Here is a 26,760-nt window from a genome sequence, read left to right as displayed (position 1 = left end):
AGTCTCTCAATGAAACTATGGTCCAGCCTCCTAGACCGTTTCCCTGAATCCACATGTACCCTCAACCAACCCATCCTGGGGTCACAGAGGTTCATCACATCACAATCGTGCCATGTCTCTCTGCTGCTTCAGTGACTCTCAACAGAAAGACCAAACCTTAATGTGGTTTAATTGGCCTGTCCTGATCTGGTCTCTACCCGCTTTCTAGCCTCTTCTCTGAACCACACTCCCTTTTCTCTGTGTTCCATACATTTCAGTCCTTTATCAGTTCCTCACACTGGCCACTTTCCCCTCTAACCACATGGCCTTTGCATATGCTGTCTCCTCTGCCTGGAGCATGTTTCCCTCCCCTTTCTGTCACGTTAATTCCTATTCAACACTCCTACCTCTGTCAAGCATCATGTCCACAGGTAAGGCTTCCCTGACCTCCCTGACAAGGTCAAATGCACAATTATTATCAACCTCCATATCTCTTCTTAGCACCCATTGCAGCTGCAGTTCTATCATTTAATTTGGGTGATTATATGATTTGGGTTGGCTGCTCCAACAAGACTTTAAGTTCCATGAGGGCAAGAACCATATCTGGTTCTATTCATTATTGTATCCTTAACACCTGGCACAAAGTTTGGGCACACAGTAGTGAAATGGAGCAAGACCCTATGGTCCTTCCCCACCATGTCCTCAGCCTGCCTTTTGTCTCTATAAAAATTTTAGCCAAAGGATAAGGTTAATCAGAGAAGTGAGAAAAATACAGAAGCAAAGGAAAACAATCAAATAGGACAAAACAATAATAGTTTAGTCATTAAGCAAAATCAAGGACCTTTAGTTTGGGACTTCCCTGGTGGTCTAACGGTAAAGAATCTGCCTTACAATGCAGGGGACGCGGGTTCGATATCTGGTCAGGGAACTAAAATCCCACATGCCACAGGACAAATAAGCCCACGCGCCACAACTGCTGGGCTCACTTGCCTCAACTAGAGAGCCTGTGTGCCGCAAACTACAGAGCCCACGTGCCTTGGAGCCTGCGCACCACAACTAGACAGAAGCCCACGTGCAGCAAGGAAGAGCCTGCGTGCCGCAACTAAGACCCAACACAAGCCAAAAATAAATTTAAAAATAATAAATAAATCTTAAAATAATGTTAAAAAAAAGGACCTTTAGTTCCTCCTCAAGGGCTATAGATAATATTCTAAGCCATGTCCTGTGAGTTGTCTTATAGATACTGAAATCCCCAACAGGTGGAAGAAGTTAACTACATGAGGACCAGACTGTAGCCATCACATAAGCTGCCACAATTCAGAGAATTGGCCTCAAGGAAATGGTAACAAACTGACACTGTACTTAAAACAATCAAGATGAAGGTGGTCAAACCACCACAGGACCAATTTCAATATGACTGTCAGGCTGACTGTGCTGTTTCTATATGTAGCCCCCCCAGACTGTAGCCATCACATAAGCTGCCACAATTCAGAGAATTGGCCTCAAGGAAATGGTAACAAACCGACCCTGGAGCTGAAGATTAACTGTACTTAAAACAATCAAGATGATGGTGGTCAGACCACCACAGAACCAATTTCAAGACGACTGTCAGAGCTGACTGTGCTGTTTCTATATGTAGCCCCCTCCGTCCACCTATAAAAGCTCTTGCCCCCTGATTGTCAGTTGGAGTGTGGGGGAAGTCAGCTTTGGACAGGAGTCTGCCCTCCCCACCACTTGCCAGCCTTGGAAATAAAGCAAACTTTCCTTTCCACCAACCTTGCCTCTTTATTGGCTTTTGAGCAGTGAGCAGCTGGACCCACTTTTGCTAACAGATTTTGGCTCCCAACGTGAAGCTGCACTCTCACAATATCTGGCTCCTTGGGGTTTTCTCCAGCAGAGCTGCCACCATGACGATGCACTGGGATGGCTGCAAGGAGCCCACTGCTCATGGTTCGCTGGCCCTGAGAGGGGGATTTGGGGGCGTTCCTAGCAGCTGCCAAAACCATTTGTTTCGGGGATCCTCCCTGTTTCTCCCCTGCTCGCCGCTGGCTGCCGAAGTACGCTTTTCCTTGGTGGAACAGAAAGATGCCTCTGGACGAGCTGATGAGCTCCAAGACCAAGGCAAGTTCACTGGTGTGCACCTGGGTAAACTTCCTTTTTGAGCATGAGGTGCTATTTGGGCATTTTGCCAATTGGTTCTGATGTGTGTCTGATGTTGAGAACCATTTGTGAGCACCGAGTGTCATTTGGGCATTTTGCCAATTGGTTCTGACATGTGTCTACCATTGAAGACCGTTTGTGCTGGGAAGTATTTGTTTGGGACTCTGTATTGGTCATTCTCTCAGAGGATCTGTGACAGTTCTGTCTTCTGGTGTGTGAGTGTGAATTCCATTTGTGTATTTGGTATTCTTGTTGCCTTTTGTAAAATGAGAAATTCAGGTTCAGTTCATTAGAAAGATTTTAACTATGACACTATGACTAAAGAAAAAGAAAAATGATTTCTTAAAACACTGTGTGGCCACCAACAGTATTCTTCAAACTCCGAAAAAAATTGGTTAAGATGAAATTCTTTTGAAATTCCAAAACTGGTTATTTTTGTATATGCAGTTAGAGAAAGCTAGCTTGATAAATACTTTTTGTTTTCTCAGAATTCTGACCCTGAGAGAACAAAAATATGCTTAGGAGAAAGTTTGAAGTTAACTCTTAACACGTCCTTGAAATACAAACACAGCTCACTTTGCCTGAGACTTCAGCCTTGGGTTAATTAGTAGAACTTCAAGCCAAAAAAAGAAAAAAAAAAAAAAAAAAGAGAGGAAAGAGGACTTAGGTGTATTAAACATACATCTGGTATCACATTAAAGATAAATTGTGCATGAAAAAAATGTATGTTTTTAGAGGTTATGGAATATGTTCTTAAGTTTGCCAATCAGAAAATGCTGGTATAACAGTTCGATTACTTGTTTCTTAGTTTTGTTAAGGTTTTAAAGGGTTAAAAATTGTAATATGTAAAAATGATAAGGGAAACATTTCAGTATATAAAGCAAGTAGGATGTGTGTTGTTGGCAAGAGAAAATATAAAGAATGGAGATATTTTTGTTTTTTTTCCTTTGGCCATGCCATGTGGCATGCAGGATCTTAGTTCCCCAACCAGGGATCGAACCTATGCCCCCTGCAGTGGAAGCATGGAGTCCAAATCACTGGACTGCCAGGGAATTCCCTGGAGATATCTTTGTTGAGGGATAAAAGGAGAATAATTTTGTCCTAAAGCTGGTTGCTTCTGGATGGGAAAAAAATAAGGGACAAATTAATATGGATACAGAAAGTATCCTTTTTTTGTAAAAAAAGGTACTTTGAGAAAAGAATTTTGTACGTTGTTAAGATCAATTAAGATTAGATTGAATTTAATTATGTAAATGAATTTTGTTATTAACAGTAGCTGGTACATGGTGGGAATCTGGTTTTCTCTCTGTTAAGAGAACAAAGTTTTCCTGAAATATTGAGCTGCTTTTGAAAACAGATGATAAGTTTCTTTATCTATCTAATTTTGAGTTTTCCAGAGGGCCCCTGAGGAATCTCAGAGAGAAATATTGATAAGAAATTTGAAGAATTCTAATGGAAAGCTGGTGTTTTTCTTCTAACTATACTTCTGACCCCAATGTTCAGGATGGAAAAAAATGTTTAATGAAGTTGTCACAGAATATAACTATTAATGATGTGTATCACTGCTGGCTTTAAGTTTACTGCTTAAAGCACATGTACAATGTTTGTGTGACGACTGGGTATAACTGATAAAATGTATAGCCTATCAACAGGCTTTTCCCCATCAACAGACTTTTCTGTACTTGTTTGTTATGTCTGATTAGTTTTCCCCCAATGTAGATGACTAGTCAAATATATAAACAAAAAGTAGGTCTAGCACTGAGGGACATGAATGGACCCAGAGTAGGCAACTGAGCCACTATGGCAATTTGGAAAAATACATTGATTATCAATGTTTTCTATTTACAATTGAAAGGGGAAAATGATAGAAGAAATTTTCACATATTGAGGTATGGGGAAGTCATTCTGTCTTATACCTGATTTAATTTGAACTTTAGGCTAACCAAACAGTATGTTTATGGCCTATTAAACATACACTGTACATCCGCTTTAACCACTAAGGAAAAAAATACATTCAGAGAATAGTATAAAAATACATTTTGGGGCTTCCCTGGTGGTGCAGTGCTTAAGAATCTGCCTGCCAATGCAGGGGACATGGGTTTGAGCCCTGGTCTGGGAAGATCCCACATGCCGCGGAGCAACTAAGCCTGTGGGTCACAACTACTGAGCCTGTGCTCTAGAGCCTGCGAGCCACAACTACTGAGCCCGCGTGCCATAACTACTGAAGCCTGCATGCTTGGAGCCCGTGCTCTGCCACAAGAGAAGCCACCGCAATGAGAAGCCCGCGCACTGCAACGAAGAGCAGCCCCCACTCGCTGCAACTAGAGAAAGCCGCGCACAGCAACAAAGAACCAAAGCAGCCAAAAGTACATAAATAAAATGAATAAATTTATTTAAAAAGCTGATCTTTAAAAAAAATACATTTTGATTATTATCCTCATTGCAATATGTCTACTCATTTTCAAATGTTTGTCCAGGTACTATGACAAGGCAATCAAAGACAGAGGCAATGTTTTCTTAATACAAAATATTGATGCTAAGCTTGGAATACGAAATTATTTCCAACTCTGTCCATTCCCCAAATTAGGCAGGACTAGGCCCCATTTCAGCAGGAAGTAGCCAGAGCAGTTGTCGCCCATTCCCTCAAAGATATGGGGGAAATTGGAACAGAAATGGAACTAAAACCAATTTCCTCTGCCAAGTTTGTGATTAACCTCTCTATCCAAAACTTTATTCCCTTTCTTGTTCTATACCTGTCCCCATCAAGATTGGGGAGTATCAAAGAAAAGGGGGGATTGAAATGGAGCAGGACCCTATTGTCCTTCCCCACCCATGTCCTCCACCTGCCTTTTGTCTTGTAGAAAAACTTTAGCCAAAGGATAGGTTTAATGAGAGAAGTGGGAAAATACAGAAGCAAAGGAAAACAATCAAATAGGACAAAACATTAATAGTTTAGTCATTAAGCAAAGTCAAGGACTTTAGTTCCTCCTCAAGGGCTATAGATAATATTCTGAGCCATGTTCTGTGAGCTGTCTTATAGATACTGAAACCTCCACCAGGTGGAAGAAGTTAACTACATGAGGCCCAGACTGTAGCCATCACATAAGCTGCCACAATTCAGAGAATTGGCCTCAAGGAAATGGTAACAAACTGACACTGTACTTAAAACAATCAAGATGAAGGTGGTCAAACCACCACAGGACCAATTTCAATATGACTGTCAGGCTGACTGTGCTGTTTCTATATGTAGCCCCCTCCGTCCACCTATAAAAGCTCTTGCCTGCTGATTGGGGGCGGGGGGGAGTCAGCCTTTGGGCAGGAGTCTGTCCTCCCCACCCCCAATTGCTGGCAACCAAAATAAAGCAAACTATCCTTTCCACCAACCTTGTCTCTTTATTGGCTTTAGAGCAGCAAGCAACTGGACCCACTCTTGGTAACAGTGGCCACGAAAATATTTGTTGAATGAATAACTGAGTCATGATAAGGGCATCTAGGATGAAAACAGGACTTCAGTGGAGAAGACAATGGTGAAAGAAGACATGCTGATGTCTTCAAAGAATAAAGGAGAGTGAGCAGGCAGTAAAGTGGCCAAGGGAGAGCTGAGGATCGTACAGTGGTGGATGCCCCCAGGGCCCAGGGGCATTTTCACACGGAGGTGGGGGTGTTCTGAGGGTATAGAGTTAGGCATGAACAAGAGAAAACAGGTTCTCCAGAGATTCACCCCTTTGCCTGGGCCAGATTTTCTTCAGGATAAAGAAGAAGGGCTCCTCCTAGGCACTTTCCAAGGGGACTATGATTTTTCTTAGAGGAAGGAGGAAGTTTCTAAAGGAAGTTGTCAGTCAATGAAAATGGGGTAGATGGTGTACCTTCATGCTGACCATTGCATCTTCAAAGATCCGCCATGGTCCTGCTCCTGAGAAATGGGAAACTTCCAAAGAAAACCCTCCACTCCCAGACTCACACAGCATCCCATTAGCAGCTCTTTTTGATTCTCAATCAGAGACTGAAAACCAGACGTCTGAGGCCTGAATTCAAACACTTCCCATGAAGACACATACCTTGGTCCATCCGGAAAACTGGATAAAGGTGTCCTGGGGCAAGTCTGGGATCCCACTGGGAATAGAGAAATTAGCCATATAAAAGGCCGGGAGTGTGTAGTCAGATGGGCTGTGGGCACAGCCGCTGTCATGGCCATCCCAGGTCCCCAGATGGCTGCATACTGCATCCTCCATGTCCAGTGGGAAGATCTCCCAGTTGGTGAGGATATTGGAATCAAGGGTCAGGTTAGAAATAAGACCCTGTAAAGGAGAAACAGAGCAATGAGCTGGGGGTGGGGGTGGAGGGAAGCTTCAAGTGACTCTGTGTTCCAGCCCTGAATTCCTGGGAAAAGCAAACTGGCATATGAAACACAAACAGTATATGCAGACTCAAACGGTGTGTACATCAAAGTGACAGATCTGGCTTGAGGCCAGAGCTTTTGATCCCAAATCCCCAATCTTCAGTGTTTGGTTCAGAGACATTGCTAGAATAGAGGAAATGATGGAATTTGAGGATGAGAGAGTGAGTGGAGGGGGGGATGCAAAAGAACATCCAGCCCACTGTAAAAGGATAGAAAGGGCCGTGATGATGATAGGGAGCCTCAGACTCACATTCTGAAGTTGCTCTATTTGTCCAGCAGGGGCAGGGGCCTGGGGTGTCCATGGCACCAGCCACTACATCGAAGCCTTTGCTCATGGTTCTTCTGGCTTTCTCTTCCCAGCCTTTTTAAAAATTAATTAATTAATTAATTAATTAATTATTGGCTGTGTTGGGTCTTCATTGCTGTGCGCAGGCTCTCTCTAGTTGCAGGGAGCGGGGGCTACTTTTCATTGTGGTGCACGGGTTTCTCATTGTGGTGGCTTCTCTTATTGCGGAGCACGGGCTCTAGGTGCACGGGCTTCAGTAGTTGTGGCACATGGGCTCAGCAGCTGTGGCTCGTGGGCTCTAGAGCGCAGGCTCAGCAGTTGTGGTGCACGGGTAAGTTGGTCCGCGGCATGTGGGATCTTCCCTGACCAGGGCTTGAACCTGTGTCCCCTGCACTGGCTGGCGGATTCTTAACCACTGCGCCACCAGGGAAGCCCAGGACCTCAATTCTTGATTTTAGTTTTAATAGTCAAATGTCGTGTCTTCCAGTTAACTTTAACTTTCCAGCCATTCCCTGAAACCTTTTGAACCTGTGTCCCCTGCACTGGCTGGCGGATTCTTAACCACTGCGCCACCAGGGAAGCCCCTCTTCCCAGCCTTTTATGAGGGGAACTTCTCCAACCCAGTGGGATCCCAAATTAGTCCCAGGACACTTCTCAATACCAAGCCTCAATTGTCCAATTAGTAATTCAATAAGCATTAACAAGGCAGCTGTGTGCCAGGCTCTTTGCTGGGTCCTGGGGACTTAGACACCTCATAAGAGTCCCCATCACTCTATAGGTCAGCGTGGCCTGTGACAGCCAAGCAGGAAGGCCACTAATTACAGCCTGAGCACAAGGACTGTAACGGGGACATTTCTACTGGAGACAAAAGTGGCCCCTGTATGGCTATTCCCTAAGAGTGTCATTGCCTTGCCTCCGAGGTGTCACCAGGAGGGTCAGGAAATAGCCCCAGACACCGCTCCTCTCCTAGAGTGGGTAGTGCCATCATTCCCTCAGTGAAGACTTCCCTCCTCTAGCAGATGGTGAGCTACCCATGGGGTAGCCTATATCTCAACATCCTTGCATCCCCCAAAGCGCCTCATGGAGCATGTGCAGAGTATGAGCTTCACAAATGTTTGCTGAATAATGCTCTCAAAATGTACATTAGAAAAACGTATTTGGACTAGACACCTAGGCACAGACTAACCGACAGAAGTGAGAGGCAGTGCACCAAGGGGAAGGTTCTCTGCAATTCAAGAGTTTGTCCTGGTTCATCCACAACCAGAAAACAGAGCAGACCAAATGCTAAGCTGGCTTTGTTGGCAAGGGAGTGCCTTTTGCGAGCTCGGTGGGTTTTATAAACAAAGGAAAAGCATGGTGCAGTGGCTTTCTCCTCCTGTTTCTTACTAAAGGATGACTGAATTCAAATGCAAAGGAAGGCTTCTGTTTGCAAAGCTCAACTTTCTCATCACCTGCAGAGGAAAACAGTTCTTCAAAATAACCCAATTTCTAGGTTGCAAAACAAATCGGTAGGTTCACTCATCAAATACGGAAAGGTGTGTGTGCTTTTAAAAATTACTTCTATGTGAACAGGGCTGGAGGGAAAGAGTGTATGTGGGAGAGTTTTTAAATGGATTTACAGAAACTTCCCTAGTGGCTTAGGCACAGGTCAACCTTTGAACCTCACTCCTAACAGGGAAGCTAGGCCTACCTTAAAATCGTTGATAGAATTGCCATAGTTCACACGCCCCATGTTCTCCACCAGGAGGTCCAGGGTGGCTCCAGCTTTCCCTGTTATGTTCAGGGTGATCACAATATTTCGCTCAAGGACTCCGTGGGGGACCTGTCAGTTCAATGCCAAATGAGAATTAACTAGGGTGGGAGGGTCAGCAGAGAGGCAGCCCGTTCAGTTAATTCAGCACTCATTTTCCTGCCTGGAAGTGTCACCAGACTTGGGAGGAAATGCTCTGATGGCTCCTTTGCCCAAGCTACTGGCCAGATGCCCACGTTCCTGAAATCACTGCTTTCTACACAAGAAGGTCAGCAGACTCAGCTCCCAGCAAGGAAGGGGCAAGGCTGGTTTCCTTAGCTCTGGGATATTTTGCTGTGCATCTATTTTTATTTTTAAATTTTGTATTTATTATTATTTTTTATTTTTATCTTATTTTTTGTTTTTTTTAAATTTTTGGCCCCACTGCACGGCATGTGGGATCTTGGTTCCCTGACCAGGGATCGAACCTGCACCCGCTGCAGTGGAAGCTTGGAGTTCTAACCACTGGACCACCAGGAAAGTTGTTTATTTTTTATTTTTTAAATTTAATTTTTATTTTATATTGGGGTGTAGTTGATTTACAATATTGTGTTCATTTTAGGTGTACGGCAAAGTGGTTCAGTTATACACACATACATATGCATTCTTTTTCATATTCTTTTCCCATATAGGTTATAATAGAGTGTTGAGTAGCCTGTGTATCTATTTTTAATAGAAAGGGGATAGAGGCAAAAATTCCAGGGGAAGATTCCTAATACAGGAACCTCTTCACATTCTCACAGCAAAAAGGCAGTCACAAAAAGTAGCTTCTAAACAACATGGAGAGAGGAGACAAAATCAGACAAACGAGATAAAATCAGTGAGTTAGGTGGAGTAGTCTCGCTTCAAAATACCTGATATGATGCATTTACCACAAAGATGAAATAATAGAATGAGGGGAAATAACAGGTATTTTAGCAGCAACATATTCCTAGTTTTTTTAAATGCAAGATTTAAAAAAAAAATGACTGTAATTCACTAAGACAACTCCCAGATTTGAATTTTAGAAACAATTGCTGCCAGTATACACATAATGTCTTAGACACTTGCTGCCACTGAAATTAAAGCCGCTAATGACAACAGAATGGAAATATTTTCATTTAAAATTTTCTGAACAAATTTTCTTGGTTAGGAAAAATCTCTTCATGTGTTTTTTTTCACATGATTGTTTCAGTGAGAGGAAGGGAAATCCTAAAATGTTATCTTTACTTTGCTACAAAACCAAAGCCTTTGTGTCTTTTAGCTCTAATTATCATGAACAATCCTACAGAATATAATTTCTCATGTAATGAAGACCCAAAGTTAAATGAGTCATCTGGGGTGTACAAAATGGACCCTGCCCTCCAGGAGCAAAGAAGACATGGGTGACACACATGGTCAGTCAGAGGGGATGGCCCTGGATTTGGGGCAACCAGGAAGCTTTCCGAGGAGGTGGGGCCTTAAGCACAGTCCTGCAGTTCGGATGGGTGAGGGGGTGTATCTCAGGTAGATGGAGCACAGGTGAGGCTACATCAGCAAGCACAGGGCACAGCTAAGGGGCATCACGAGGAGGGTAGAGCCTGAGGATGGAAAGGCAGCAACGGCCTTGAATGTCATGTTACCAAGTGCAAACCACAAACCCCCTCTCCCGTGGAGGCAGACCCACAAGTACAGAGAGGATTCTTACCCCATCCACAGAGACGTAGGCCCGATCGTGGACGCCATTGAAGGGCGAAGAGAGGGGTGTTGGGTCGCTGCAGTCTTGAGGAAGTGTTGTTCGGTACAGCACAAACCCAAAGTACTGGTTAGAGAAGGATGCAAGAAAAAGACATCACTCTTGCCATTCATGTTAGGAGAACTTGGTCACCCTCGATCTGTGTGAAAGTGACATTTCTAAAACCAGAGGAATGAAATGCTTCCTCAGCCTCGGCAAAAATTCCATCTGAGAGAAGGGAACCGGCTTCAATCTTCGGGTCACAGAATAAAATTATCACAGCAGCGAACTGCAAGGAAGCCTGAAGAGTGTTTTGTCAAACGTCACCTCCCCTCCCACAAGAGGGAACTGGACCCTGGAATGTGTTAAGTGATTTGCCCAGAATCACTCAGGGGGATCCCATCATATATATCCCAAAGTTATTTCTGTTACCTCAAAAACCAGAACCAAAGACAACAACAACAAAAGGCAAATGGCAACAGAATGCCAGATTCTTGGGCTAAATCCACTCTAACACACAAAACAAGAGTCAATCAGAAACTGTTTAAAGTGGAGGCACGAGGGAAACGGACAGAGATGGGGGTGTAACCTGTCGCTAAGTCAGAAAGTACTTTGAGAGCTGGGATCCATGGTCCGAAAGGAAGGCCCCAACCATCAGCCTCGGTTCATGGCTTCCTGCTGTGGCCATTAGCTGGGGGAGGTGGATAAATCCTGAGTCATACAAGAGAGTCCAAATGGAAATCCAGCAGGGAACAGAGACAAAGTTCCCTACTCCTTGGGCCCCAAAAGAAAGAAAGTGCACCCCAGGCAAGTGGAGAGGTGACTTGCAGGAGTGGAAGGCAAACGCTAACACATGTTCTTGTGTTGCAGGCAAGTGCTGAACTCAAGAAATGCTATTGCTGTCGCCAGTCAAACCTTCAAGTGCAAGGATGCCTCCCTCCCAGACCCCAAATCTCCATCTCTCTCTTGTTTTTTAAATTTATTTATTTATTTATTTATAGCTGTGTTGGGTCTTCATTTCTGTGCGAGGGCTTTCTCCAGTTGTGGCAAGTGGGGGCCACTCTTCATCGCGATGCACGGGCCTCTCACTATCGCGGCCTCTCGTTGTGGAGCACAGGCTCCAGACGCGCAGGCTTGGTAGTTGTGGCTCATGGGCCTAGTTGCTCCACGGCATGTGGGATCCTCCCAGACCAGGGCTCGAGCCCGTGTCCCCTGCATTAGCAGTCAGACTCTCAACCACTGCGCCACCAGGGAAGCCCTCTCTCTTGTTTTTATCTTTTGAAAGTACCAAAGCGGTGAGTCCAAGCTCAGAGGCCGAGGAAAACTTAGCCAGGGGTTTCCAGGAGGGGAGCAGAAACTGAGATGCTCCCTGCAAAGGCAAAGCTGAGACCTTTGGGGATGGGGTAGGGGGCAGCTGCAGGGGTACCAGGGCTGCACCCTGCTCCCTGCAGCTGTGCCCGCCGAGGGGTTTACTGGAAATATATCTGCTATGGGGGCTTCCCTAGTGGCGCAGTGGTTGAGACTCTGTCTGCCAACTCAGGAGACACGGGTTCGAGCCCTGGTCTGGGAAGATCCCACATGCCGCGGAGCAACTGGGCCCGTGCGCCACAACTACCGAGCATGCGCGTCTGGAGCCTGTGCTCTGCAACAAGAGAGGCCGCGATAGTGAGAGGCCTGCACACCGCGATGAAGGGTGGCCCCCGCTCGCCGCAACTAGAGAAAGCCCTCGCACAGAAACGAAGACCCAACACAGCCAAAAATAAATAAACAACTTAATAAACTCCTACCCTCAACATCTTCTTAAAAAAAAAAAAATCTTCTATGGGCTTGTCCCAGATCTGAAACAGCCAGGGCCCAGGAGCCCCACCCGATCCGAGAGCACTGCCTTGGCCAAAGATGAGAGAGAAGAAGGGGTCTGAGGAAAAACAAGGGCAGCTGGCGTCTGTCTACACATGAACCTGGGATTCACTTCCCAGGTTCCTACTGCTCTGTGTCGTGTCTTGGCTGATGTGCTCAGACCCTACTAGGTGGAGAAGACAGGTAGATGAAGACGTGGACGTACAGTCAGTGTGTGTTAGAACCAGAGAAAGAACCTACTCAAAGCTGATAAAAAAGTGTGGGGTGGGGAGCTTAATTATTCATTTTTATTTATCACAAAGCAGTGCTGTTGGAGTGAAATCACAAGTATAATAATAGTAACTGGAGGCAAAATACGTTAAAGTGAGATCAGATGTGCTATTATTCCCTCTAGAAGGTGATCTCCCTAGGAAGTCAGAAAGGAGGGCCGGGATAACTTTCCATTTCAAAAAACGGGACTGAGATCCTAAGTGATCAAACTGAACATTGAACCCAAGGCAAAAAGTGACGTCATGGGCATCCTGAAATGGTGCCCTGAGAAGAACACATCACCGCTGTCATGTTTGCACCAAAAATGTTTCACTGAATCTAACCAGTGAGGGGCCATATACAAAACTGGGCTGACCTCTTCAGACATGTCCATGTCATGAGAGAGAGAGAAAAAAAGACTCAGGAACCGTTTCAGATGAAAGAAGACAATGTGTGATCATGAAATGGAAACTGGACTGAAAAAAGTTAAGCTATAAAGGACACTATTGGAATGACCAGGGATACCTGACTGTGGAATGTGTATTAGATAATAGGATTGTATCAATGCTAAATTTCTTTCTGTTTATAAAAATAAATTTATTGATTGATTTATTTTTAAATTTTGGCTGCGTTGGGTCTTCATTGCTGCGCGGGCTTTCTCTAGTTGTGGTGAGCTGGGTCTACTCTCTGTTGCAGTGCGCGGACTTCTCGTTGTGGTGGCTTCTCGTTGCAGAGCACAGGCTCTAGGCACGCGGGCTCAGTAGTTGTGGCTCGCGGGCTTAGTTGCTCCGCGGCATGTGGGATCTTCCCGGACCAGGGCTCGAACCCGTGTCCCCTGCATTGGCAGGTGGATTCTTAACCACTGTGCCACCAGGGAAGTCCCAATGCTAAATTTCTTAAGGGTGATCATTATTTATGGTCGTGTAGGATAATGTCCTTCTTAAAAATATGTGCTGTAATATTTAAAGGTGAAGTGTCATGATGTTGACAACTACCTCAAACGGCTGAAAAAAAAAAGCAGTTGACTGCGTATACACACAGAGAAAGATAAAGCAAGTGAAGTAACTGTTAACACTTGGTGAATCTAGGTGAAAGCTGTATGGGTGTTTGTTGTACTATTCTGGCAAGTTTTCCAAAATAAAAAGTTGGGGAAAACTTTTACAATAAAGATGGGGCTGTGGCCTGGAGATTAAACACACACACACGATGTACTCTGTTCTTGTTCTCTTCAAAAGCAGGAAAAAGAATCTCTAATAGCCTAATCTATTAAGAACACAGTCCTTCTACCTTTGAGCTAAGGACAAATAATTGTCTTTTTTGAGTAATAAAATAGTGGTTTTCCTCTGATACCTTATAAGAAAGATTAATTATGTCCTAAATATACTCAATTTATAGCTTGTACAGAATTATGCTGAAGCAGGATGAGCTACTACCTATCTGATAATAAGAAATGGGGGGAAAACACAGGAAAGATCAGCTCACCATGTAGTACTTAGAACTGAAGAGAGCGTGGAGATCCATGGTTAATTTATGTGGGGTCTGATTTATCTACTTACCGTTTTGGTCTCTGTGTTCAGAACAGGCAGTGCAGAAAGCACATTTTTGCAAGTAGAAAAAAGGTGAAGCATTACCTTTGAAGGCCTACCTGTTTCACCTGGATAAATGTCAAGGGATAAACGCTTTTTATGGGTCCAGAGGGACACAGAATGTCGAGAGCTTCCTCCACTGTCTTTAACTGAAAAGAAACAAAAGTAGCATTCACTCACTGTCTCCCCTCCCTGGTAATCACAGTAGAGAATAACGTCATTGACCAAACCCCTAAATAAATTGAAATGGCTCAAATTCTACTTAGTGCTGTCCCCCAGTCACCTTCAATCAATTCCATCTATTCCTTAACTCTGGATGAAAGTTAACGGATGATAAACTTAAAAATAGTTTCAAACATACATATTTGCAAACACAACCTCCTGTATGTGAAAGGCCCTTAAAATGCATGAAAACCAAAGCCTTCCCACCACTCCCAATGAAGTAGCTCTGACTGTGCCCTCCTCTGAATTTGTCTGCAGCATATTTCCCACGTCTGTATCACTTTCCAGTTGTTTATACCACTGCTGTCCTTGCTGACCGTCAGCTCCTTAAGGGCAGGGTCTGTACTGTGCTTACCTCCAATGCCAGCACAAGGTAGACACTCAATTAATACTTATGATTGTGTATTCTTGCAGCTCACGGTGTTTATTCTGATGCAATGACAACAATGATAATGTCTATAAGCTCTGGGTGCCTCACCAAACTCCAGGGGAGACATCACTTTACCCGCATAACTCACTGAATCCTCACAACACCAGGAAAGGCAGGCATTACTGTCCCCTTTTAGGAAAGAAGAAATGGGGCTCAGAGCAGCTCACTTGAATCAAGGCGCAGACAGGATTTGCAGTTAGGTTTGGCTCCAAACCCAGGGCTTTCCCTAATACGATAGTGGTCAGGAATTTTATAAACACTTTTCATGGTTACCTCGCCGATAGGCAGCATGGTAGAAAACAGTCTTAAGTACAATCCATCAATTCAGCTGAGTGGGTGCTTTCCCACTTGGACAACTAAAGGAACTCAACTCATGGTGACAGCTTTTATCCTATATAACTATGTTCTACTTAAACTTCATTTAGTTATATGCCGATTTGCTATCTTCAATTGTATATATTTAGTTTCTGGTCTCACAATTTTCCTTCCTGGTAAACAAAATGTGCTCTGGTACTAAGGTAGCTATGTTTTAGCAGTGTTGTTGTTTGAAACATTTGCAGTTATTTTCTGTTGCATAAAAATAAAATTTTCACAGCTCTGTAAAGACATAAACCAGGACTTCCCTGGTGGCACAGTGGTTAAGAATCGCCTGCCAATGCAGGGGACACAGGTCTGATCCCTGGTCCGGGAAGATCCCACATGCCGCGGAGCAACTAAGCCCGTGCGCCACAACTACTGAAGCCCATGCACCCTACAGCCCATGCTCCGCAACAATAGAAGCCACCACAATGAGAAGGCCATGCTCCACAACGAAGAGTAGCCCCTGCTCGCCACAACTAGAGAAAGCCCACGCACATCAATGAAGACCCAACACAGCCAAAAATTAAAACAATTTTTAGAAAGACACAAACCAACCCTTTCCTTAAGTAGCAGTAGCAATGAACAAGTAGAAGGTACTCCCTTTACAAGTGTGATCAGAGTTTGGTTAATCTAAAGCAAGACTCCTATCAGGCAGAGAGAACACATTCTTTGTAGATCATAACACATGTATCCGACAGTAGGTGAAAAATGTTACAAGAGCTCAACCAACCAATAATACATCAAAGGGCTTCATGAATGGAAAAATTATACAATCATGTTTGGTATTTTGCTTAAAGATAAAAACTTATGATGCTATTTTAGAATTATCAAGATTCTTAAGAAATATGTAACTTTTTTTTCCTTGTGAGTTAACCCATGTAGGAGTTAGGGATTATCAGAGGGGAAAACCTGAAGACACAGATGGTCAAAACAAATTGATTTGGGCTTACGTCACTCCTATCAAATGAAACCTCGCTTCTTTGTCTCTTTCCCTAGAATAAAATGGTCTTCGCTCATATTTATGATTCATTTCTAGCTTTCCCCCCTGATGTCCCAATTACCATATAAGCCACAAGCCACGAGGACATAATTTTGAGATGGAGGGGAGTGTATAATTGAGGGTTAATGCCTGTGGCTTTTGAGAACCCCCTTTGAGAAAGGTGAATTATAGAAAAGACCATCACCAGCCATAACAATAAGGTTGCATGTTATTCCCACAAGGGCTCCTAGTGCTGCTTTTGACATGGATAATGGAACCAAAATGATCTAAGAATGCCCGCTCGTGCCCCATGTGCTCACCCTGTCAACAGGCACACAGAGTCTCTCACCTCCCGTGTCCCTGTTTTCCCAGAAACATCATCCACCACATCAGTCTCACAGAAAACAAGTTCACAGAAAAATAACAAACCGATTCCCCAGCATAACACTTTCACTCACGACTGCTGAATTCCACTTCCTCGCTCTCAATGTTTCTGTCATTTTTTTTTTCCTTACCTTTTTTAGACCAACTTTTCCATATGCAAACTTTGGTGTGGATGGAGGGATAGGGCCTTCCGGTACTTTTTCAAACTATAAACCAGAGTGGAAAAAGACAGAAAAGAAAAACAGCCATTAAACTCTCAGAAACATATCTATACAATTCATGTTTCAAAAGAGAGTCAAAGAGTCAAACAACAGTGCCAGTGATTTTTGGAAAGGCAAAGGAACCAAAAATTCTCCCCCACACAGAATCTAAGTGTATATCTTTGTATGCCTGTTCTTTAAGCTCCAGGAATCATTCAAATAATTATAGAACAAAAGACTTCAAACCGAAAGCAAAAACAAGTAGAGAGAATAAAGGTGACAGCTGAAGACTGAAGTGGAGGAGAAAAGGAAAAAGGTACACGGTGAAATGCACTCTGAAGGGAGGGAGTTTATAGTAGGAAAAGATGGTATTTGCAGATTAAATCTCATTGGTAGATTAAAGTTTTGTGTCAATGTTAAATTTGCTGTGGTTATATAAGAGCATATTCCTGCCTATTCTTACAAAATACACACTCAAGTATTTAGGGGTAAAGGGTCCTGATGTCTGCAACCCTCCAGAGGTTTAGGGAACACACGGGCTTGGTGAGGGGCAAATGATGACGCAAATAGAGTGAAATGTTGACAGGGGTGAATCTGGGTGTGGAATATACCAGTGTTCTTTGTAATATTCTTAGTCTTGAAACTTTTCTGTGAGCTTGAAATTATTTTTAAATAAAAAAATTTAGAAAATAAAACCTTATTAAATATGTACACACACAGAGTCACACACACAATTTATATTAACATCAGAAGGTATGGGTGTAATTCCCAGGTCTTAAAAACGTCTATGTCCATCTGGAATCTCCAAGTAGGTTGTATTATGATCTGTCAGGATCCTTACAGTTCTTTCTTTCCTCCTTTCTTCCTTCCTTCCTTCCTCTCTCTTGCTCTCTCTGCTTCCCTTTTAAAAGTAATAAAAAAGAAGAGGATAAAACACTTCTATAGTAAAAAGCAATAGTCTCCTGACTCACTATTCTCTTAGTTCTGTTCTTCAGAGGAAACCAATTTAAAATCATTTAGGGCTTCCCTGGTGGCGCAGTGGTTGGGAGTCCCCCTGCCGATGCAGGGGACACAGGTCCGTGCCCCGGTCTGGGAAGATCCCACATGCCGCGGGGCGGCTGGGCCTGTAAGCCATGGACGCTGAACCTGCGCGTCCTGAGCCTGTGCTCCGCAACGGGAGAGGCCACAACAGTGAGAGGCCCGTGTACCGCAAAAAAAAATTAAAAAATTTAAAAAAATAAAAAAAAATCATTTAATTCTTCCAATTTTTGCTTCTTTTAGTCTCTAAATAATATACTCATCTGCTATTTCTTGTTCAATCAATTTAAAGCATGATTATTGATTTCTTTAATACATGGGATTTAGCTCAGCTGTACTCTTCTGGATATCTTCTTTTCTTACCAATGTGGTTATGTCATTTTCACTTTCTCTACTGGTTACCTTTGTAGCTTTAAATAATATCATATACCTTTATTTCTCAGTTCTAACCAACTAAGACATCCTTTGTGTCCACACATTTAAAGATAAGGATATTTGCATGCTTTGCTGAGCTCTCCTCTCCACTCCCATCTCCAAACCATCAACTGTACTTTTTACATTGTCAAGGTTAAAGGTCTAGTCTATAGTCATAAGTCCTCCCTTCAAGTGTACATTGACTCTAAATTAAAAATCAGGGCTTCCCTGGTGGTGCAGTGGTTAAGAATCCGCCTGCCAATGCAGGGGACACGGGTTCAAGCCCTGGTCCAAGAAGACCCCACATGCCGCGGAGCAACTAAGCCCGTGTGCCACAGCTACTAAGCCTGTGCTCTAGAGCCCGCGAGCCACAACTACTGAGCCCATGTGCCACAACTACTGTGCCACAACTACTGAAGCCCTCGCACCTAGATCCTGTGCTCTGAAACAAGAGAAGCCACCTTAATGAGAGGCCTGCGCACCACAACAGAGTAGCCCCTGCTCGCTGCAACTAAAAAGAAAGCCTGCATGCAGCAACAAAGACCCAACACAGCCAAAACCAAAAACAAACAAAAAAACAAAACAATCACCAATGCTCACATTATTATAATTATATAAATATTGCTCTCTGCACAGCTAAGTGGTGGATATGTACTGGGATGGCATGTTCTCTCTCCTTGTAGATGCTTTTTTTCTCTTCTCTTCCCTGGGGTTTCTAATTGCCTTTCTTTTTTCCTGTCTGCCATTAGGTTAACAGCTCTTTAGGTTGTTCCAAATTTCCAGAGATGGTATCAAGTTTCTCCCACCACTTTTCCCCCCCTAGAAAACTTCCTACTGGAACCCTCAGTCTTCCTGCTCCAAGGCTTGAGAGTCAAGGATTTTTTTTAAACTTTTATATTTTATTTATTTATTTATTTATTGCCCTGCCGCATGGCTTGTGGTATCTTGATTCCCTGACCAGGGATTGAACCTGGGCCCACAGCAGTGAAAGCGCTGAGTCCTAACCACCGGACCACCAGCAAATTCCGAGAGTCCAGGATTTACCTTCATTATTCTTCTGGCTTTTCCTTCCTGTTTCTAGACACCCATGACTTCCTCATTTCACTAGAGAAATCTCAAGTAAATTCCTAAGGACTGGCACATGGGAGGTAAACTTCCTGAATCTTTGGAATGTCTGAATATGTCACATTTAATTAATAATTTGGATGGGTATAGAATTCTATATTGAAAATAATTTTCCCTTAGAATGACAAGGGTACTGTTCTGTGTCCTCTATCACCTGGTGTGGCTCATGCCAGGCTCATTCCTGAAAAAGGTGACCAGCTTTTTCTCTCTAGAAGCTTGTAGGCTGTTTATCCTCAATGTCCTAAATTTTTATAAGGATGTGTCTGGATACATATGTTTTTTACGTTCATTATGCTAGGCAACTCAGATATCCTTTTCTGTTTGGGAAAAAAAATCTGTACTGTTTCTTTGATGTTTTCTTTTTCTCCATTTTTTTCCCCCTTCCTTATAAGTAACCTGCACATCCTAGATTCTTCCTCTGTATGTCTCATATATTCTCTCTTGTTTCCATCTCTGTCTTCTGGTTCTAATTTCTAGGATATTATTTTTAATTTCCAATATCTTTTTCTTGGTCTCCTTTATCATAGTATCCTGTTCTTATTTTATGGATGCAATATCTTCTCAAATCTCTCTAAAGGATATAAATTTGAGAAAGTTTGCTTTGTTTTGTTTAAGATCTCTCCTGTCTCCTGAATTCTCTGTTGCCTTTAGGGTTATTTTTCTGTTTATTTCATCTTGGTCTTTCTCTTTCCCTTTGCAGGTTTTATGGATGTGCTCAAACATCTGGCCATCATCCTTAGTTGTCTATTCATATTTAACGGTAATGCAGATGAATGTGCTAGCACTTGCACACTCAGCTTCTCTCTGCCAGTCTTGCTCTGTGTACAGGAGCCAGGCTTGTCCAGTTGGGAGCTTTGTTTTAGGGTGACTTGGCAGGGAGTCAGACATAATACATGGGGTTTTTGCTCTGGGGCTGTTCTTCTTTTTTTTTTTTGAAAAAAAAAAAATCCTTTGGGCTTCCTTGGTGGCACAGTGGTTGAGAGTCCGCCTGCCGATGCAGGGGATGCGGGTTCGTGCCGCGGTCCGGGAAGATCCAGCCTGTGCTCCGCAACGGGAGAGGCCACAACAGTGAGAGGCCCGCATACCACAAAACAACAACAACAACAACAAAAAAGACAAAACCCAGAGAAGGTAATGAGATGTGTCCTCATTTTCCAGATGGATAAGGGAAGAGGGCCAAGTTTGTGCAGAGGCCAGGAGCTGTAAACTGCACCTCCTGTAAAATTCTAGAATTTTATGTACCTTCATTTTAAGGCTAGAGACTCACAAGAAAGTGAGAATTGTATAGCACAGGGAACTATATTCAATATCTTGTAATAACCTATAATGGAAAAGAATCTGAAAAAGAATGAAAAAGTACTGAATCACTTTGCTGTACACCCCGAACCTGACACAACATTGTAAATTAACCACACTTCAATATTTTTAAAGTGGTACCAAAAAAAGGGGGAGAATTGAAAGATGAGGCTTGATGAAAACAGGCGCAGAGTCATGGAAGGCATCCTGACCACATCAGCATTTCAGAGAAACCACTCTGGAAGACAGACTAGAAAAGCCAGGTCTGTAGGAAATGAATAGACTAATGCCACAAGAGTACAGATGACACTGTAAAAGACTATCTATTTGGATTAGCAGATGCAAACTATTATATATAGGATGGATAAACAACAAGGTCCTACTGTATAGCACAGGGAACTATATTCAATATCTTCTGATAAACCATAATGGAAAAGAATATGAAAAAGAATATATATATATATGTATAACTGAGTCACTTCTGCCGTAGCAAAAATTAACACAACGTTATAAATCAACTATACTTCAATAAGTTTTTTTTAAAAAGACTAACATTCATTAAGTAATATTCACATCAAAATCCTTAATTATCAGACATAAACACTGTGTCCACCAGCAACATGGATCATCAAGAGACAGCTGTGTCTACCCACTGAGCTAATGTCATTCCAACCATAAACCAAGAAGGACAATCAATCAGCCAGTGTAGACTGGTCCTGGGTCAAGTTTCAAACTTCGTTAAGCTTCCGAAGTACTGAAAATCACGATGGCCATTCTCTCATGTCCAGTCCCCGCCCAGCCTCACTACCACCCTCATGAAATTCCAAGATCCCCTCCAGTCATCAAGGTCCTCAACTACAACTTAATTTCTGCAGAATGACTCATCTTCAGAAAGTCAGCTGGACTCATCTTTGATGGAATCCCTATGAAGAACTGGAGCAAAACTTTAAAAAATCGGTCTGAAATTCATTCAAAAGCATACAAAAATAAACTCACCACTGCCCCTCTCAGGAATTGCTACCAAGGAGGAGGGCAATACCCTATAGTATTACGCTTCATCCCCGAGGTCAAGGTGTTAACCATGTCTGGTTGACTTTTACCCACACCAAAGAGAATACATTTAAAAATGCAAATGTCACAAGCTTTGCCACGCCTTGAAGAGTCCTGTGCAAAGGGCTGCCTGGAGTCTTCACTGCTGAGCACAAGCTTGTGCAGCCTGCTGGGAAATTCCCACCTCTGGGAGTCCATGTCAGTGAAAGAGACTGTCCATCTCCACCCAGCTTACTCTTGAGATGAACTAAAGAAGAGACCCATTCGACTTTTTAAGTCTTTGGTGAAGGAAAGAGGCAGGAAGAGCTATGTATGGGGGGTATTTATGATTCCATTTCTTTTCCTTGATGCAGACAAATACTTTGAATACCATCTAACAAACCATCGAAGCGAACATCTACAAAGGCTCTTAAGAAAGAGCTCACTTTTAAAGTCGTTCATTTCTCTCTTCTAAACCTGAAATATCAAAAAAGAGAAGTGGGGGGCTTCCCGGGTGGCGCAGTGGTTGAGAGTCCGCCTGCCGATGCAGGGGACGCGGGTTCGTGCCCCGGTCCGGGAAGATCCCACATGCCGCGGAGCGGCTGGGCCCGTGAGCCATGGCCGCTGAGCCTGCACGTCCGGAGCCTGTGCCCCGCAACGGGAGAGGCCACAACAGTGAGAGGCCCGTGTACCGCAAAAAAAAAAAAAAAAAAAAAAAAAGAGAGAGAAGTGGGGAAAGATGACCACATCTTAAGCTGCAATCTATCATAAACTACTGAATTACATTAATTTCTGAAGACTCTGTCTCCTTCATGGGTTCATTTTACTGTGGCCACTGGTTAAATGCTTGGGATCCTCTGGGTTTGTCTTTTGCTTGGCCCGCTGCCTTTCTCACTCAGCTTCTGCGTGCAATCTCAACCTCTCCTGGACTTCAGCCTCCACCTCCACAATGACTGCAGAATCCGTGCCTAACGGATTCTTCCTGGAGCTTCTCACTCTTAAGTGAGGTGCTTACCAGACAGACACCTCCACTTGGATGTCCTCAGAGGCATCCTGAGCTCAACTTGCTTCTCCCTCCCCCTTCTCACCTGTGCCTTCTCTGCAACCCTCTATGTTAGCTGCTGACCCCAATACCAATCTAGTTATCCAACCAAGGTTGTAACCTGGACAAATCAGTGACTCCTCATTCTTCCTCACACCGGCATTCAGCCAGTTGCCAAATTCCACCAGTTTTACCTCCTGAATATTTTTCAAATCAACTGCTTCCTCTCCACTCCCCGTTGGCCCTGCCATCATCTAATTCCTAGGTTACTGAAGCAGCTGCTGAACTCATCTTCTGCAGCCAGAAGTGCCCCAAGGGAGGGTCCTAGCAGTGCGTTCTCAGGGTCATAGGTTTTTGTAAAATTTGCAGAAGTAATGCAATTTAACCACAAAAGGCTAAGACCCTCACCTCTTTCTGCTCCAGCTTTCCTGTGTTAAACATCCTCTTGGGTCAGGAGGCTTTAGAGTGGCTACAGGCATCTTTGAGATTCAACCAAAGGAGAGTTAAGGGTGGGGATTTATTTAATTTGGGCATAGAATATATTTACAAGGTTCACTGTCACTCCTATGAGTAGGTAAATTATTGCTAACAGATTATGCTCACTCGCAATATGATTGTGCTCTAAGGCACGCAGCTCCAGAAATATGTGGGTTGTGGAGGGAAAACAGGGTTTAAAATGTTATGGGGCCAGATCATCAAAAAATCTACAAACAGTAAATGCTGGAAAGAGTGTGGAGAAAAGGGAACCCTCTTGCACTGTTGGTGGGAATGTAAATTGATACAGCCACGATGGAGAACAGTATGGAGGTTCCTTCAAAAACTAAAACTAGAACTACCATACGACCCAGAAATCCACTACTGGGCATATACCCTGAGAAAACCATCATTCAAAAAGAGTCATGTACCACAATGTTCATTGCAGCTCTATTTACAATAGCCAGGACATGGAAGCAACCTAAGTGTCCATCAACAGATGAATGGATAAAGAAGATGTGGCACATATATACAATGGAATATTACTCAGCCATAAAAAGAAATGAAACTGAGTTATTTGTAATGAGGTGGATAGACCTGGAGTCTGTCATACAGAGTGAAGTAAGTCAGAAGGAGAAAAACAAATACCGTATGCTAACACATATATATGGAATCTAAGAAAAAAAAATGTCATGAAGAGATTAGTGGTAGGACAGGAATAAAACACAGACCTACTAGAGCATGGACTTGAGGACATGGGGAGGGGGAAGGGTAAGCTGTGACGAAGTGAGAGAGTGGCAGGGACATATATGCACTACCAAATGTAAATTAGATAGCTAGTGGGAAGCTGCCGCATAGCACAGGGAGATCACCTCTGTGCTTTGTGACCACGAGAGGGGTGGGATAGGGACGGTGGGAGGGAGGGAGATGTGACCACCTAGAGGGGCGGGACAGGGAGGGTGATAGGGAGGGAGACACAAGAGGGAAGAGATATGGGGATATATGTATATGTATAGCTGATTCACTTTGTTATAAAGCAGAAACTAACACACCATTGTAAAGCAGTTATACTCCAATAAAGATGTTAAAAAAAAAAAGTTATGGGGCCAGGACCTGTCTACAGAAATTTCTTCCAAATATTACAGCTCATGCATGAAAGAATTTGAGAGAGATTTCCCCAGTTTAGATAACAATCCTAAATATTCATATAATGCTATTAGTAACAAAATGTGAAGCTTTCCTGTTTTTCTAAACTATCAATACTAAAAAACAAATTTCAATCAGTCACACTTGAGAAAGATTGCCAGTCTCTCTAGAGAAGATTACAAACATTGTTGTCATCCGAAGAGACAATAAAACAGCATGCAGTCAAAAGAATATAAGGAAAGAAGGATGGCAGAGGTGTTTCAGTTAATAAAGCCAAAATATATTTTTAAGTTTTGTGATGTTTGCAATTATTTTAATTTAAAAATTTTAAAATTTGTATTGATTTTTAAACAATTTTTATTGGGGTATAGTTGATTAATATTGTGTTAATTTCAGGTGTACAGAAAAGTGAATCAGTTATACATATTCATATATCCACTCTTTTTTCTTTTTAGATTCTTTTCCCATATAGGCCATTACAGAGTATTGAGTAGAGTTCCCTGTGCCATACAGCAGGTTCTTATTAGTTATCTATTTTATATACAGTAGTGGGTATATGTCAATCCCAATCTCCCAATTTATCCCTCCCCTCACTTATCCCCTGGTAACGGTAAGTTTGTAATGATTTTTTTACTCATTTAAATATACATTTGCTTTTGGTGCCTCACTCAGCACCCTTTTTTTTTTTTTTTTTTTTGTGGTATGCGGGCCTACCTCTGTTGTGGCCTCTCCCGTTGCGGAGCACAGGCTCCGGACGCGCAGGCCCAGCGGCCATGGCTCACGGGCCCAGCCGCTCCGCGGCATGTGGGATCCTCCCAGACCGGGGCGCGAACCCGGTTCCCCTGCATTGGCAGGCGGACGCGCAACCACTGCGCCACCAGGGAAGCCCCTCAGTACCCTTTTTGAAATGCATATCTGACTATGTCACATGGTGTATTCAGCAGCATTAACGTTCTTGGTGAAGGAGGAGATACCATCACCTGTACCTTAAGGAGAAAGCATGGCAGTGTTGGTTCCCACTAGATGGGGAGAAGAGACCAGGATGTAAATAGAGAAGTGCAGATAATTAAAGGTCCAGTTGAGGTTGGAAGTACAAATCCCTGTTCCAGCCAGTCCACACTGAAGTTCACAGTCCTCCTGCCTGGTTTCAGGGCCAGAGTGTGACAGCAGAATGGTCCAGGCCGGTGGATTGTGGAGCAGGGGCCCTTGAACAGCAGCAGAGAGGGCTATGGAGGGTGATGGTGAAAGACTCTAACAGCCATCAATCCTAAGAGCAAGGGAAGGTCAAGAAAATGTGAGGGGTTGCAGGGGTTGGGGGAGGGGGCAGAAAGAAGTAGCTAAATATATGGGAGAATAAAAACGTGAGGTTATGATGAGGCCAAAGATTAGATGATGTTTTGTGCAAGAAAAGCACATGTAAATATCTGCTTTTAATTTTTGACTTGGATTGTTTTTCTATGTTAAGCATAGAAAAGCTCATTATTTCAGAAGGAAAATGATTCTAAAAATAAACCTGCCAGCAACACCACTGAGAGGTATATACCCAAAGGAATCGAAAGCAGGGACTTGAACAGATACTTGTGCCCCAATGTTCAATGTAATATCATTCAAAATAGGCAAAAGATGGAAACAACCCAAGCGTCCATCAAGAGATGAATGAGGTGAATAGATAAACAAACTGTGGTATACATGTCGTCCCTCTGTATCTGCAGAGTATTGATTTCAGGACCCCCAGAGATACCAACATTCCAGGATGCTCAAGGGACTTGAGTACATCTGCATATGTTCCGTGCACATTCTCTCATATATTTCACATCAGCTCAACATTACTTATAATACCTAATACAGTGTAAATGCTATGTAAATAGTCGTAAATACAATGTAAATATTATGTAAAAAACTGCCTGCGTGCAACAGACTCAAGTTTTGCTTTTTGAAACTTTCTGTAATTTTTTTTTTTTAATATTTTCAATCTGTAGTTGTGGGACCCACAGATATGGAGGGCTGCCTGTATATATACAATGAAGTATTATTCACCCATGAAAAGAAATGAACTTCTGATACATGCTATAACATGAACCTTGAAAACATTATGCTAAGTGAAATAAGTCAGACACAAAAGGAAAATATTGTATGGTTCCACTTTTGTGAAACATCTACAGTATGCAAATTCACAGAGGCAGAAAGTAGACTAGCACTTACCGGTGGCTGAAAGGAAGGGGAAATGGGGAGTTATTGCATAATAGTTAGCGTTTTTGTCTGGGTGGATGAAAAGATTTTGTAAATAGATAATGGCGATGGTTACACAACATTATGAATGTAATTAATGCCACTGAATTGTACACTTAAAAATGGTTAAAATGGCAAATTTTATGTTATATATATTTTATCACAATTAAAAAAAATTAACATACAAAACCCACTGAATTGTGTAATTTAAATGGATGAAGTCTATGGTATGTGATTTATATCTAAATAAATCTGTTTAAAAATAAACAAACCTGGGCTTCCCTGGTGGCGCAGTGGTTGCGCGTCCGCCTGCCGATGCAGGGGAACCGGGTTCGCGCCCCGGTTTGGGAGGATCCCACATGCCGCGGAGCGGCTGGGCCCGTGAGCCATGGCC

General features: G+C 43.1%; 1 protein-coding gene across 1 annotated transcript in view; it reads right to left on the bottom strand.

Moving 5' to 3' along the window:
- Positions 1 to 26,760, bottom strand: part of GLB1 (galactosidase beta 1) — a 94,697-nt gene that overhangs the window by 14,295 nt on the left and 53,642 nt on the right. Inside the window, exons 11-15 of the mRNA XM_007125241.3 lie at positions 16,505 to 16,579; positions 14,058 to 14,147; positions 10,280 to 10,393; positions 8,515 to 8,646; positions 6,198 to 6,437 (exon numbers count right to left, since the gene is read on the bottom strand). Of these exons, the coding sequence (XP_007125303.2) occupies positions 6,198 to 6,437; positions 8,515 to 8,646; positions 10,280 to 10,393; positions 14,058 to 14,147; positions 16,505 to 16,579 (651 nt within the window). The remainder of the gene's footprint in view (positions 1 to 6,197; positions 6,438 to 8,514; positions 8,647 to 10,279; positions 10,394 to 14,057; positions 14,148 to 16,504; positions 16,580 to 26,760) is intronic.

This window comes from Physeter macrocephalus, chromosome 18, assembly GCF_002837175.3.
Source record: "Physeter macrocephalus isolate SW-GA chromosome 18, ASM283717v5, whole genome shotgun sequence".
Lineage (NCBI taxonomy): Eukaryota > Metazoa > Chordata > Mammalia > Artiodactyla > Physeteridae > Physeter > Physeter macrocephalus.
This window is presented reverse-complemented; position numbering and strand designations above follow the sequence as displayed.